The 14,006-nt window shown below is 37.3% G+C and overlaps 1 protein-coding gene across 13 annotated transcripts in view; it reads right to left on the bottom strand.

The window, feature by feature from the left end:
- lmo7b (LIM domain 7b) overlaps nucleotides 1–14,006 on the bottom strand; it is a 49,506-nt gene that overhangs the window by 30,249 nt on the left and 5,251 nt on the right. For 12 of the 13 annotated variants that reach the window (XM_084098851.1, XM_084098857.1, XM_084098856.1 and 9 more), the window contains exons 6-9: nucleotides 12,188–12,218; nucleotides 11,221–11,334; nucleotides 9,213–9,411; nucleotides 4,596–4,755 (exon numbers count right to left, since the gene is read on the bottom strand). In XM_084098851.1, coding sequence (XP_083954977.1) covers nucleotides 4,596–4,755; nucleotides 9,213–9,411; nucleotides 11,221–11,334; nucleotides 12,188–12,218 — 504 coding nt within the window. Of the gene's footprint in view, nucleotides 1–3,743; nucleotides 4,050–4,595; nucleotides 4,756–9,212; nucleotides 9,412–11,220; nucleotides 11,335–12,187; nucleotides 12,219–14,006 lie in introns of all 13 variants that reach the window. The other variant, XM_084098854.1, reaches the window with a different exon arrangement.

The following is a 14,006-nucleotide window of genomic DNA, read 5'->3' as shown; positions in this document are numbered from 1 at the left end:
ACATGCATGGACACGCATGCAGTGGCCTGTTGCATGAAGCTAGCTGAACAACCTGAGTTTCTGAAGGATTGGATTTGACAAACCCATGCACATCAAACCTGGTTTAGATCAGGTTCAGTTGCCTCACAGCACAAACGTTCTCTGTCAACTCAGGTTTGATCTAGAATTTGTGATTAACTCTGGAGCGTGTGCACCTGAAAGTGTGACACGTGTAGCGAACAGCCAATCACATGGAACATGGAGAGCATCAGATTGATTCACTTCTCGCGAGAGTGTCACGCAATTCACTTCTCTGCTGAAGATTAAGAGATTGCTATAAAAAAATATATATATATATATAATGAACTGAAATGCATTTTCAAGGCAAGAATAAACACAAGAGTAAAAATATGAGAAGACCGCTGAAAGAAAATATCTGACTATCAATGCAAGTGAATCAACTGATTTTAACACTAGAACCGCAATAGGGTACAATTTACCCATGGCTGTTTTTCAAATGTTCATAACAGATTTGAAATAAAATATCCAAGTCTACCAGTCATTGACTTTTACCAAAATTGTGTTATTTACACCAGATTAAAAACGGGGCATTTATACCTAAAACCGCCAGCAGGTCAAATTTACATAATGCCTTTATTTTTGTGCTCTGTTTGAGCAACATGTAACAGTATAACTGTAAACAGTCACACAAAGCACGTTCAAACAAAGATGTTTTAGCCTACTCATAAATGCTCAAATTATTTATTTACTTTTTGCAATTTCTATTGTGTATTCGTTACTATGTTGCCATTTATTCAAGTCTGCCAGTTTCCTGAAAAAAAAAATCTGATCTATGATGTAATGAATAAAACAATTTTTATGATTACCCCAAGTTTATTGGTGTTGTTCTCATTCAAATTATAAATGATATAACTAAAATTAATGAAGGCAAATTAATTAGGTGAAACTGCGCTTGAATTTGTCATTGCATCATAGATCTTATGCAGTGCATTGAATTATTATTGCACATTATTGTCTATTTAGGGTATTTTAGAAATTTAAATAACATGGGTTTTCTTAATATGTGATTAATTACATTTTATTATAATATTACACCATCCAAATATGTATTTATTTCCTTCTAATTATCATCGTCAATAATTGCTGAATATAGGCTAAATCAGCCTGCAGTGTTGCCTCATTATACTTCTGCGTCGGACCTACGCCGGAGCCTATTGACGCGCACCTAGGGAGCATGTGAAACCCCGAGGGAGGGGTTCTGGCACACCAATCACAGCGCTTGCGTCCGCGTAGAATTGACGCGTTGTTACATTTTACATTTGTATATATATATATACACATTGGTGGTCAGAATTAATGGCACCCCTGGTAAATATGATCAAAAATGGCTGTAAAAAAATAAATCTGCATTGTTTATCCTTTTGATCCTTCATTAAAAAAAATTCGCAAAAGTCTAACCTTTCATTGAAGTAAAAGAATTGAAAGTGGGGAGGAAAATCACATTATAAAATAAATGTTTTTCTCCAAAACACGTCGGCCACAATTATTGGCACCCCTATAATTTTTTAGGGTAAAATATCTCTGAAGTATATTCCCACACCAGGGTGACTAAGAACATGAAATTGTCCAGCTATGACTTCTTGTTTCACAGGAGTTTAAATATGAGGAAACACAAAGGCCAAATTCCCTTAATCATCCATCACAATGAGTAAAACCAAAGAGTATAGTTCTGATGTGCAGCAAAAGATTGTTGAGCATCACAAAATAGAAAGCGGCTGTAAGAAAATATCTAAAGAATTGAAAATCCCCATTTTGACCATCAGGGCAATAATTAAGAAGTTCCAATCAACTAAAGATGTTACGAATCTGCCAGGAAGAGGACGTGTGTCTATATTGTCTTAATGGACGGTGAGGATGAAAGTTTGAGTGGCCAAAGACTCTCCAAGGATCACAGATGGAGAATTGCAGAGATTAGTTGAGTCTTGGGGGTCAGAAAGCCGAAAAAAAATTTATCAAACAGCCCCTACATCACCACATGTTGCTTGGGAGGGTTTCAAGAAAAATCCTCCTCGCTCCTCCAAGAACAAACTCCAGCATATTCAGTTGTCAGACACGACTGGATCTTCAAAAGGGACCGGATTCTGTGGTCAGATGAAACAAAAAAAGGGCTTTTTGGCAGAAAACCCACCAGATGTGTTTGGCGCAAACAAGGATAAAAAGTACCCCATGCCTACGGTTAAATATACTGCTGGATCTTATATGTTGTGGGCCTATTTATTTGCTGGAGGTCCTGGACATCTTGTTCAGATACATGGTATTATTGATTCTAGCTAATACAAACAGATAAAAAATCAAAACCTGACTGCCTCTGCTAGAAATCTTATAATGGGCCGTGGTTGGATCTTCCATCAGAACAACGGTCCAAAACAAACATCAGAATCATCACAAAAATGGGTAACTGAGCACAAAATGAAGCTTCTGCCATGACCGTCCCAGTTCCCTAAACTGAACCCAATAGAAAATGAGTGGCTGAACTGAAGAGAAGAAGCACCAACATGAACTTGTGAATCTGAAGGATCTGGAGAGATTCTGGATGGAGGAATGGTCTCTGATCTCTTGTCAGGTGTTCTCCAAACTCATCAGGCATTATAGAAGAAAACTCAGATCTGTTATCTTGGCAAAAGGAGGTTGCAAAAAGTATTTAATAACAGGGTGCCAATAATTATGGCCAGCGTGTTTTGGAGAAAAACATTTATTTCATAATGTGATTTCCTCCCCACTTTCAATTATTTTACTTCAATGAAAGGTTAGATTTTTGCGAATTTTTTGAATGAAAGATCAAAAGGATAAACAATGCAGATTTATTTTTTACAGCCATTTTTGATCTTATTTACCAGGGGTATGATTAATTCTGACCACCCCTATATATACATATATACATATATACATATATAAATAAATGCACATTTTATTAATTATCATCAATAATTACTTGACTGTGTGAATTATAATTCATATGACATAAAATGTATAATAATATATAACAAAATATTTGAAGCACAAAATGGGTAATTTTGTCTCCATTTTTATTTTCACTATGAACTGCTTTAATTTGGAGCTAGAGATACAGTGGGAGTGGCTTTAATGCATCAGATACTATATGTTGCTTTGCTGCAGCTGATTGGTCCAGGTTTGGTTTGTGATCTCGAAGCCCTCTGGAACAGGTTAGCCACGTAACGCAAGTTATAATGTCGATGAACACCTCTAAAAACCAATCCACCTTCTTGATCCCGAAAAACCAGAGTTTACACAAACTAATCTCAAACTTACCTTTGTAGGAACTGAAACCAGCTTCATGCAACAGGCCTCAGAACTGTTAACCGCACCTTTGTTTTTAGTGCTAGTTAGTGGAATGCACAGCAACATCAAACCACAATTAGTTCTTGTAATGAGATGAATGATCAGATAATTAGTGAAGACCCACACAATGCCAACATGATTCTTGAAATCGAAGGATCAGGTAAAGCAATAATGCTTCCAAACAAGCTCCATCAGAGTTGAACACAAGTTTAGGAAAAACGAAGCACATCTTCTAAATTAATAAGCCTATTTATTCGCAATCAAGACATAATTGCTTTTCATGAGCAAAACAAAGTGGTTAGGACCAGTTGGATGTACATAAGCACAAATATTAGGGCACCACTGCAGACACACTATATACGAAACACTCTCTAAACTCTGACCTCTGGTTTGATTTGTGTGGTGGCACTGCAGCTAGCCGTGAAGCATCTGAAAAGGTGAGCCATGACTTCCTAGCACTTGGGGTCACCATAGTGGCCACCCTGGGGCCCGAGGGCTTTGAAGGGATTGCAAAGTTCACGGGGGCCATAGAGGTTACAGAGCGAAATCTGCGACTCGCTAGGTCGTCCTGCACAAGGTCTGGTTCAGGGTGGTCCGTGTCAGAGTCACTGTCACTCTGGTAACTGCTTGCCCATTGGAGGAAGGCAGAAGCAGGTGGGAGGTTGTGGCCTAAGCCCCGCCCACTTTCGCTACAGCCAAAACATGAGGTGGAGAGACTAAGAAAACCACCTCGAATTACACGGAGAAAAGGTGTGCTAGTCAAAACCTTTTACAATTAACTAAGGAAAAGAATCTTATATGCACAATTTAATTAGTATAGCAAAAGTATATACATTTTTAATGGAAAATTTTTAAATTCAGGCCATTTTAAAAGGTGCAGTAAGCATTGTTGAAAATTAAAGTCAAGTCAATTGAAGTTTAAAAAAAAAGCAAAAATATTAAAGTATTTTAAATGATATTCAATGTTCTGATGATTAAATTCAAATTAATAGGAATGCATTTCAGTTTTTACATATTAGCAACAACAACAAAAATGGTTAAATTATGCAAGATATTTAAGATTCTTTACAGCCTTTTTGGAAATTTAGATAAGTGAATTTAGAACATTTTTAAACTTAAGAACCCACTGACACCCTGTTGAATATCTGTTATAAGCTTAGCAAAAATGTGTCATCCAACATTTTTATGCGGAGTCAGTTTCTGAAGCGAAAGTGAGCCAGAATAGAGTATCATACCTGGTGAGGTGGCCTGCATAACTCCTGTCTCCCTGCTGGTATTCCGGCCTTTTCTTCCTCAGGGCAGATGGGACATGCACCCTTCCTCTGATGGGGGCATCACTTTTACTGCCTTCCGCCATCCTGAAGCAATGTTCCGCTTCTGCGTCACTAAAGCAACCTGGGTGAAGACCATAGACTGTAAAAAAAATATGGACGTAGTGTCTGTGACGTCACCCGTAGGTTTCTGAAGACCGTTTTTGAAGCCTAAAGTGGGCGTGGCCGACCGTCGCCATCTTGGCAGCGCGTCACTCCTGAATTTATTTATTTTTACAGTCAGACAATTAGCTGAGGTAACGTGACGGCTAACAAACAGCAGACAAACGGCTAATGATGACTAATGACAGCGGGAATCCACCTGTCACTCAAAAGTGGACACCCTTAATTATGCAGAAATTTAAGGCTTAATATAATTTAAACGGATGAGTTATAAAAAAAAAAAAAGTAATTAAAAAAAAAAAAAAATCACCCCCCTCACAGTTGTCATGAAGGGCAAAATTAGCTGTATAGACCAAAGCCACTTTTTGCTGTAAACATGTTTTTTTCTGCTGTAAAGTTGGGTATTTTAGCATGGGGGAGATACAGATTTGACTCACTTCTGCAGCCAGCCTCAAGCGGCCAGTTGATGAATTGCCGTTTAATTCACTTCCGTGTTGGTTTCAAGAGAGAGACAGGGAGGTTGCCGCTTGTTGAAGACCAGAGCAAGAAAGTATTTGCGTATTTTCAATTCACAATTTACATTTGCGCAATTTTAAGGGTAATGGAAATGCGACTTGTTCAAACCAGGGGGTCAAAATCAGGGTAGAAATTTTAGAAATAAATGGCCATTTATGACTGCTTTTAATATAAAAATCTTACATTATACAGTGAGGAAAATAAGTATTTGAACACCCTGCTATTTTGCAAGTTCTCCCACTTAGAAATCATGGAGGGGTCTGAAATTGTCATCGTAGGTGCATGTCCACTGTGAGAGACATAATCTAAAATAAAAAAAATCCAGAAATCACAATGTATGATTTTTTAACTATTTATTTGTATGATACAGCTGCAAATAAGTATTTGAACACCTGAGAAAATCAATGTTAATATTTGGTACAGTAGCCTTTGTTTGCAATTACAGAGGTCAAACGTTTCCTGTAGTTTTTCACCAGGTTTGCACACACTGCAGGAGGGATTTTGGCCCACTCCTCCACACAGATCTTCTCTAGATCAGTCAGGTTTCTGGGCTGTCGCTGAGAAACACGGAGTTTGAGCTCCCTCCAAAGATTCTCTATTGGGTTTAGGTCTGGAGACTGGCTAGGCCACGCCAGAACCTTGATATGCTTCTTACAGAGCCACTCCTTGGTTATCCTGGCTGTGTGCTTCGGGTCATTGTCATGTTGGAAGACCCAGCCTCGACCCATCTTCAATGCTCTAACTGAGGGAAGGAGGTTGTTCCCCAAAATCTCACAATACATGGCCCCGGTCATCCTCTCCTTAATACAGTGCAGTCGCCCTGTCCCATGTGCAGAAAAACACCCCCAAAGCATGATGCTACCACCCCCATGCTTCACAGTAGGGATGGTGTTCTTGGGATGGTACTCATCATTCTTCTTCCTCCAAACACGTTTAGTGGAATTATGACCAAAAAGTTCTATTTTCGTCTCATCTGACCACATGACTTTCTCCCATGACTCCTCTGGATCATCCAAATGGTCATTGGCAAACTTAAGACGGGCCTTGACATGTGCTGGTTTAAGCAGGGGAACCTTTCGTGCCATGCATGATTTCAAACCATGACGTCTTAGTGTATTACCAACAGTAACCTTGGAAACGGTGGTCCCAGCTCTTTTCAGGCCATTGACCAGCTCCTCCCGTGTAGTTCTGGGCTGATTTCTCACCTTTCTTAGGATCATTGAGACCCCACGAGGTGAGATCTTGCATGGAGCCCCAGTCCGAGGGAGATTGACAGTCATGTTTAGCTTCTTCCATTTTCTAATGATTGCTCCAACAGTGGACCTTTTTTCACCAAGCTGCTTGGCAATTTCCCCGTAGCCCTTTCCAGCCTTGTGGAGGTGTACAATGTTGTCTCTAGTGTCTTTGGACAGCTCTTTGGTCTTGGCCATGTAAGCAGTTGGATTCTTACTGATTGTATGGGGTGGACAGGTGTCTTTATGCAGCTAACGACCTCAAACAGGTGCATCTAATTTAGGATAATAAATGGAGTGGAGGTGGACATTTTAAAGGCAGACTAACAGGTCTTTGAGGGTCAGAATTCTAGCTGATAGACAGGTGTTCAAATACTTATTTGCAGCTGTATCATACAAATAAATAGTTAAAAAAATCATATATTGTGATTTCGGGATTTTTTTTTTTTAGATTATGTCTCTCACAGTGGACATGCACCTACGATGACAATTTCAGACCCCTCCATGATTTCCAAGTGGGAGAACTTGCAAAATAGCAGGGTGTTCAAATACTTATTTTCCTCACTGTAAGTGGACCTCAGAGAACTTTAAATTTTTAACTTTGAAGTATTTAACTTTCCAAATGTTTAATTATGCTTGTTTATTGCTTGTTTTGTTCTTTATTTTATTTGTTAACAGTACTTATTTGAGAAATACTTGCAGGCTATGATGCCACTATCTTAATTGAATGTGTTAATATTAAACATCCATTTTCAAATAAAAGTGTGTTAAATAGCATATTAGTTTTGCTGTGGTACCGATATTAGTATCAACTGTGAAATTATGCATTGTGATATTATGCATTGTGAAATTTCACGGCTATTGCGATCCACTGACATTATCATCATGACAGCGCTAGAGCACCAAACAGCCTTCCATGCAGTAATGCAGTCTCTCAGGCACAAGCCTGCCTTCATTTGGCAGCAGCTCTGTGCGTTACCAAATGGGTGTGGAACGTTTGGGAATGTCACACTTACGTGAATGGATGAGGCGAAGGGACAAGGTCTAGGCACTGAACTTTCATTACCAAGTATTTGAGAGATGCAATATTGAAGTCACAAAGTAAACAAGACATTGTGATTTTGGTGATAAAATTTGGAAATATTTAAGCAACTGTATGTACCATCATGCCCTGAAGTAAATTTTTGATGTTTTTGCTCACTTGAGATTAAGAAACCATGGCTACATTCGGACTGAAAAGCCTTCATGTAAACACCTCAATCAATCCAACTGAGCCCGATCTGAATGGAATTCCCATCAGATTAAAACTGGTTGTGTAGATCTTAAATAATTTGTTAAATATGAAAATATTAGCCATGTAAACCTCTGACTCCAACTACTCTCTCAAATTCAGTGTCATGGTGTACATTAATGTCATGTGAATGTTCACGTTTATTTATTTACCTACATCTTATGAAATGGTCAGGTGGAAGAGACTACATTTGTGCAAAAAATTGCTAAAAGGCATGTCTGATTTTATTTTAGATATCGCAGTTAGTTCCGGTGAAATTATCACACGTTAGCTGTTTTTGACTGATGGACTACATATGCACAGAAATTTTATTTGAAATGGATGTAATAGCCACAAACAACCTTTTTAAATTAGATTAAGTTTAGGGTGCGCAAAGTTTTTAACTACCGTTCAAAAGTTGTGGGTTGATGCGATCGGTCTTTTATGTTTACCAAGTATGCATTTATATGATCAAAATGAGCATCGATGTTGAAAGCAGTTGTGCTACTTAATATTTTTTGTGGAAACTGTTCAGTTTTATTTCAGGATTCTTTGAATAGAAAGCTTTAAAAAAAAAGAAAAAACTTTTTTTTAAAGGGTTTTTTTTTACAATGTAAAAGTATTTACTGTAATGGCTGTACAATTGAATTCATCCTTGCTGAATAAAATAAATCTAGATGTTTTTTTTATTTAGTTTTTAAATCTAGTGCATAAACTTTACTTTCAGAACCTGAAACGTGATTGGATTCATTCGGAATGACGTTAATCAGTAATGACGTTAAACATACAAGTTCTGCAAAGTTCTCACTGTGATGACCAGCTTAAAAAGAGCACACTAGTACAATAAAAAGGACATTACACAAATGTGACCCTGGATCACAAAACCAGTCACATGTCGCACGGGTATATTTGTGGCAATAGCCAACAATACATTGTATGGGTCAAAATTATCGATTTTACTTTTATGCCAAAAATCATGAGGATATTAAGTAAAGATCATATTCCATGAATACATTTTGTAAATTTCCTACCGTAAATATACAAAACATTTATTTTAGTGAGTGAATGCAGCACAATCGCGAACATAAATGGACAACTTTAAAGGCGATTTTCTCAAATGTTTAGATTTTTTTGCACCCTCAGATTCCAGATTCCAGAATAGTTGTATCTCGGCCAAATATTGTCCTATCCTAACAAATTTATCCTACCCTACCTCAATTTAAAAAAAAAAAAATAACCATGTGACTGGTTTTGTGGTCCTGGGTCACAAATGTAATAATTAAATATCCGTAAAGATTTCATTAATTACATATCCACAAAGTTTCCCTCAAAAAAACAATTGTAATTGGTTTCAAAAAGAATGATTCATTTAACAGACAGACACATACCGCCCAGTCTTACCTTCACTGCCGGCTCTGATGGTGTAGTCTGAAGCCACACTGAGTGTGCGAAACTCCACTGAGTCCAGGCTCTCGACTGAGTCCTCCCTCCTGTAGCCCGACTGCTTCAGATTTAACAGATCCTCCCTGTCAGAAAACCAGCCCTCCACGTACCCACTGTCCCTCACACTTGACTTGGACTGCACAGACTCCTCCAGAGCCTGGTAGAAGGTGAACAAAGAGAAGAAAACTTCAGAGAGGGGTGGAAAGGCAAATAAGTTTTTTACAGAAGTTTTTCCATTTCGCTGACTGAAGAAATTACCTACACACTGAGCAATATGTCAGTCAGTGCTCTGATAATTATTACGCGAGGACCGACAACACAGACTTACGCCTGAGTGAATCATTTTATCAGCGGCCAAAATGCATGGGGAGTTCTGGACCTGCGTGACGTCCTTAGTGAGAACACAAAACGCATGAGACTCAAACGTAACGTTTCACTATATGAGTAATGTAATGAATCTGACTACAGAGGGGCTTATTTGACTTATGGACTTGTTACAATGCATAAACACTTGATAGGATTTGATTTGATTCAATGCAAACACTTGATAGAGTCGAAATTGTAAAAACTATGTGAAATGTTTTAATTAAACGAGGCATTTTAAGCTCTATACAAATCAAATTGACAATTTATCGTTTGCACAACAGCTCTCAGACTTGCAGTACATGTTTATTTTATAAATATGTTGTATAATAATTAGGGCTGTCAATTTAGCGTGAAATTACCTATAAAGCCAGAGCAGAACTGTTGTGTCTCCGAGCAAGACACAGTGGTATTTTTTTCCTGAATGAATCAGCGTTTTGAGCAAATCAATTGGGTGAACCAATGATTCAATGGCCCATTCATAAAGAGAGCCATTAGATGTGTATTACTTAAAGCAGCGCTGAACAGACTGATTGGTGTACAGCGAGAGCAGACGACTCTGTATGCTTTCGAATCGCTCTCTACTCTGATGTCATACACCGATCGATCCACCCAACGCTGCTTCAAGCCGAACACACCTATTTACTGCATTCCTGAATGAATCAGCCATTTGAACAAATCGAACGAATGACTCAAATTTACTTTAGACATTTTCTGCCAACTACTGGCAATTTTAATGTCTTACTTAAGAGTATCACTTCATTTAAAAAAAAAAAAAAATCATGTTTTGGGAATAGTTATGTCTATTTACATTTACTCTAGAGTTTGTTTTTTTCTTTTACGGAACATAAAAGAAGAAATATAAATAAATCCAGATATAACTTCTGAAAAAAAAATGAAAAAAAAACATGGCCCTTGTAGCCTAAAAGTTTATGTCTAATAAATTCTATGTTGGATCAAATAAAATACTTATTTCTAAAACTACTTTTTGTGATGTCTATTTGATGCCCTTTACACAATAATGACTTTAAATGATTTTTTAGGGGTAATGTGATTAATTAATCGGCACATTATGTAATTAGATGTAAAAAAAAATGTAATCGGTTCACAGCAATAATAATAATAATAATAATAATAATAATAATAATAATAATAATAATAATAATAATAATATAAAATTAAAATAGTTTATAAATATTTTATATTATTTTATTAATTAAAAATAAAAAACGAAAACAAAACAAAAATAAATAAAATGCAAAAACATAAAATTGACAATGTCTACGGAGCCCCTCAAAGGACATGGTGGTGGAAAAATAATAAGTCAATGCTTTTGCGTTCACTCGCAAATCCTTTGTTCCCACGCAAAAAAACATTTGAATTCTTTGTGCGCGAACACAAAGTTTGTCAGGGAACCCCAAAAAAAAAAAAAAAAAAAAAATCCCCTCCCATCTCATATTTTTTTTCCACCACCATGCCCCTTTTGGCACTCTGCACATTTTTTATTTATATCATGCAACAACTCTCAAACTTACATTGCACTTCCTTTAAAAGAAAATTAAAAAATTAAAAATTAAATATGCAAAAAAGTAAACGGAAATACCTTGGATAATGCTATGCCCAGCAAACCTTCAAAGGCTTTTAGGTTCAACTGTGGTCCAGTGTAAAACGGATCAGACTGGGCCTTCCTCCCCAACCAGTATATAGTGATCAAAACCTGTATGTAGAAAGAGTATGAAAGGGTGAGAGAGAGAGTGAGAGTGAGAGGACACAAATGAGGACAAAATAATATTTTAAAACAAAGATGAAGATGAAGATTAACTTTTTTTAACATGTAAAGATTAGTTTATAGCTTACAGTTTTCACAACTTAAGTTAACATGATACGAGCCCAAAGCAAAGCCTCTGGGAATTTAGTGTTGTGCATGCTTGCGTGTGGCATGAATGGCTTGTGTGTCCCAGTTTCATTTCTGTTCCCATCTAGAAAACCATGACCGTTTGCGCGCACACACACAAACACAGGGTGGCAACAGGGTAGGAATGTGGCACATGTACAAGACAATGAAGACAACAGTGGGCTCTGTAGTGCCTGTTGGATCTCTAAGATCATTAGAACTATCCTAATAAGGAATCAAATACAAATACAAGATAATTTTCAATATTTGAAATATGTCTGTCTGCGCATAATATATTACCAATAAAATAAAGATGCAGAGCAGATTGGTACCCCCAGTTCCAATATCTTACATGCATTATTGTCATCAGTATCAACTTAAACAAATGAAGACACTTCATATTTCAAATGTTAGTCAGCAATCCCTAATCCAAATAGTGCATGCAAAGCAGTATATGTGGCTTTAAATGTCCACTTTTAAATGATACCGCATTGAGAATACCACAGAAGACTGTAATGAGATAAAATTACAAATCAACTTGTTTGGTATGCAAACTAAAGAGAGTCAAAGGACACGTTCAGTCCACATCAAACAAGCCATAGCCACTTGATTCACCGTTTAGTTCGCGGTTAATACCAAGCTTTTAATAGCAAGAGAAAAAGAAAAAAACACTTACGTTTTTCAGTCTCCTGCTCGTCTCTTCACGTCTAAGCAGGAGAGAAGGAGGTTAAATGCAATGAGCATTCATGGTCAGACACACAGATCAGTTCCAGCTTACACTAACAGTACCAGCAACTAAATCCACCCCATACCCTCCAATAAAACTCGGGTATATAGTCACTGCTATAAATGGACCTCAACTACATACCGCATAAGCTTTACTGTAAGTCACTAATCATGTACACTTGATTTTTATTTACAATAACCATTATGTACAATGAAGACAATCAGCAAGTGCTCAAAAGAACCGGTAACCTATCTGACAGTGGAACATACTTGTTCCCGCAGCGTGCTGACACTGGACATGTGAGCCATCTGTTTGTCACTATGGACTAGCAAACATGCATTTGCAGAGGAGTGCACCTAAACACCCGACGCTCATTACACAGTGTTGCGTTATCTTAAAAATAAGTCCGACGAGCTAGAAGAAACAGCACTTGATCTGAGGTTATTGATGAAATAACAGAAACACTTTCACTTAAGCCCTAAAACAACATGACCGCAAGAAAGCATGCAAGTTAAAAATAGCAGTCAGATCCACTATAGCTTCACCATAGCATTTGGTTTGAAGGGACAGTCATTCGGGGCTAAATTTAGAGGTCACCGTGCCTCATCTCCACCCTCTCTTGCCCCTCGCCCCTCCACAAGACCAACAGTGGGGACGTGAAGCTCTCAGCAGGGTGGACGACAAGATTTATTGTTCAGGGCTAGAATTAGGCTGTGTGATGAAATGCACAGCTCAAGAGTTGGGAAATTAAATTAGTTATTGGAAATACCTTGAAAATACCTTTTTGTATTGATAGGGATAGTAGAGCAGTTTGGTGCCAGGGCCTCATGATTTAACAGTATTTAAATCAATAAATTGTTAATAAATTATAATAATTTAATCTAAATCCAAATTCCAATGATGAAAAAATACCATCAAGATGTGAACTACAACCATATTTCTCCCATATAGAAGGCATTCAAGTCAAAATGGATGAGAAGCACTATGGCAGAGAGAGGACAAGAAAGAGAAGGAATAGTTTTGAACCCCTTCTCTTCAACCACCTGTCATACAAAGACCATTTTCACATTTCAATAAGCTCAATCGCAATTTAATCAAAAGTGAAATAAGCTATGAACATCTCATGTTGGCTGTAAAGTTCATGCTCCATGTATACTTTATCAATCCCTGATCTTAAAGGGATGGATCACCCAAAAATGAAAATATGTCATTTACTCAGCCTTGTGTCATTCCAAATCCATAAGACTTTATTTAATCTTCTAAATTTTGTATTCACATAAAACCACACATACATAAAGTGCATCACATTTGGTAAACTCACACATACATTTTTAAGCTACCATGTTTACCAAATGTGATGTGTTCGGTGTGCCACTCATTGTTTAGATGTAAATAAGACTAAATTAAATCTTTACAATCATATCCATCTCTTCACAATACTTTTCTGACCTTTTCTGATCTTTTAAGTTTCAGTGGAAGAACAGAAACCTCTCAGGTTTCATTAAAAATATCTTAATTTGCGATTAAAGTGACTAAAGTCTTTGGAACGACAGTAATTGAATCAATGACAGAATTCCATTTTTGGGTGAGCCATTTATTAGTGACAGATCATCAGTCAAAACGTCACGTCTGACTGTTCCCCCATTTAAATGTCATCATTCAAAATACATTTTCATAAAGCAGCTTGACTAAAACATGGGTCTTGGTTGGTCAGATATCATTGTTTGATGTAGGACAGATAATGTGTGACAGGACTCATCCAGCCTTT

Source organism: Abramis brama (genome assembly GCF_963993115.1).
Source record: "Abramis brama genome assembly, chromosome: 2".
In the NCBI taxonomy this organism is placed as follows: domain Eukaryota; kingdom Metazoa; phylum Chordata; class Actinopteri; order Cypriniformes; family Leuciscidae; genus Abramis; species Abramis brama.
Note: the sequence above shows the minus strand (reverse complement) of the source record. Positions and strands in the feature narration are given on the sequence as shown.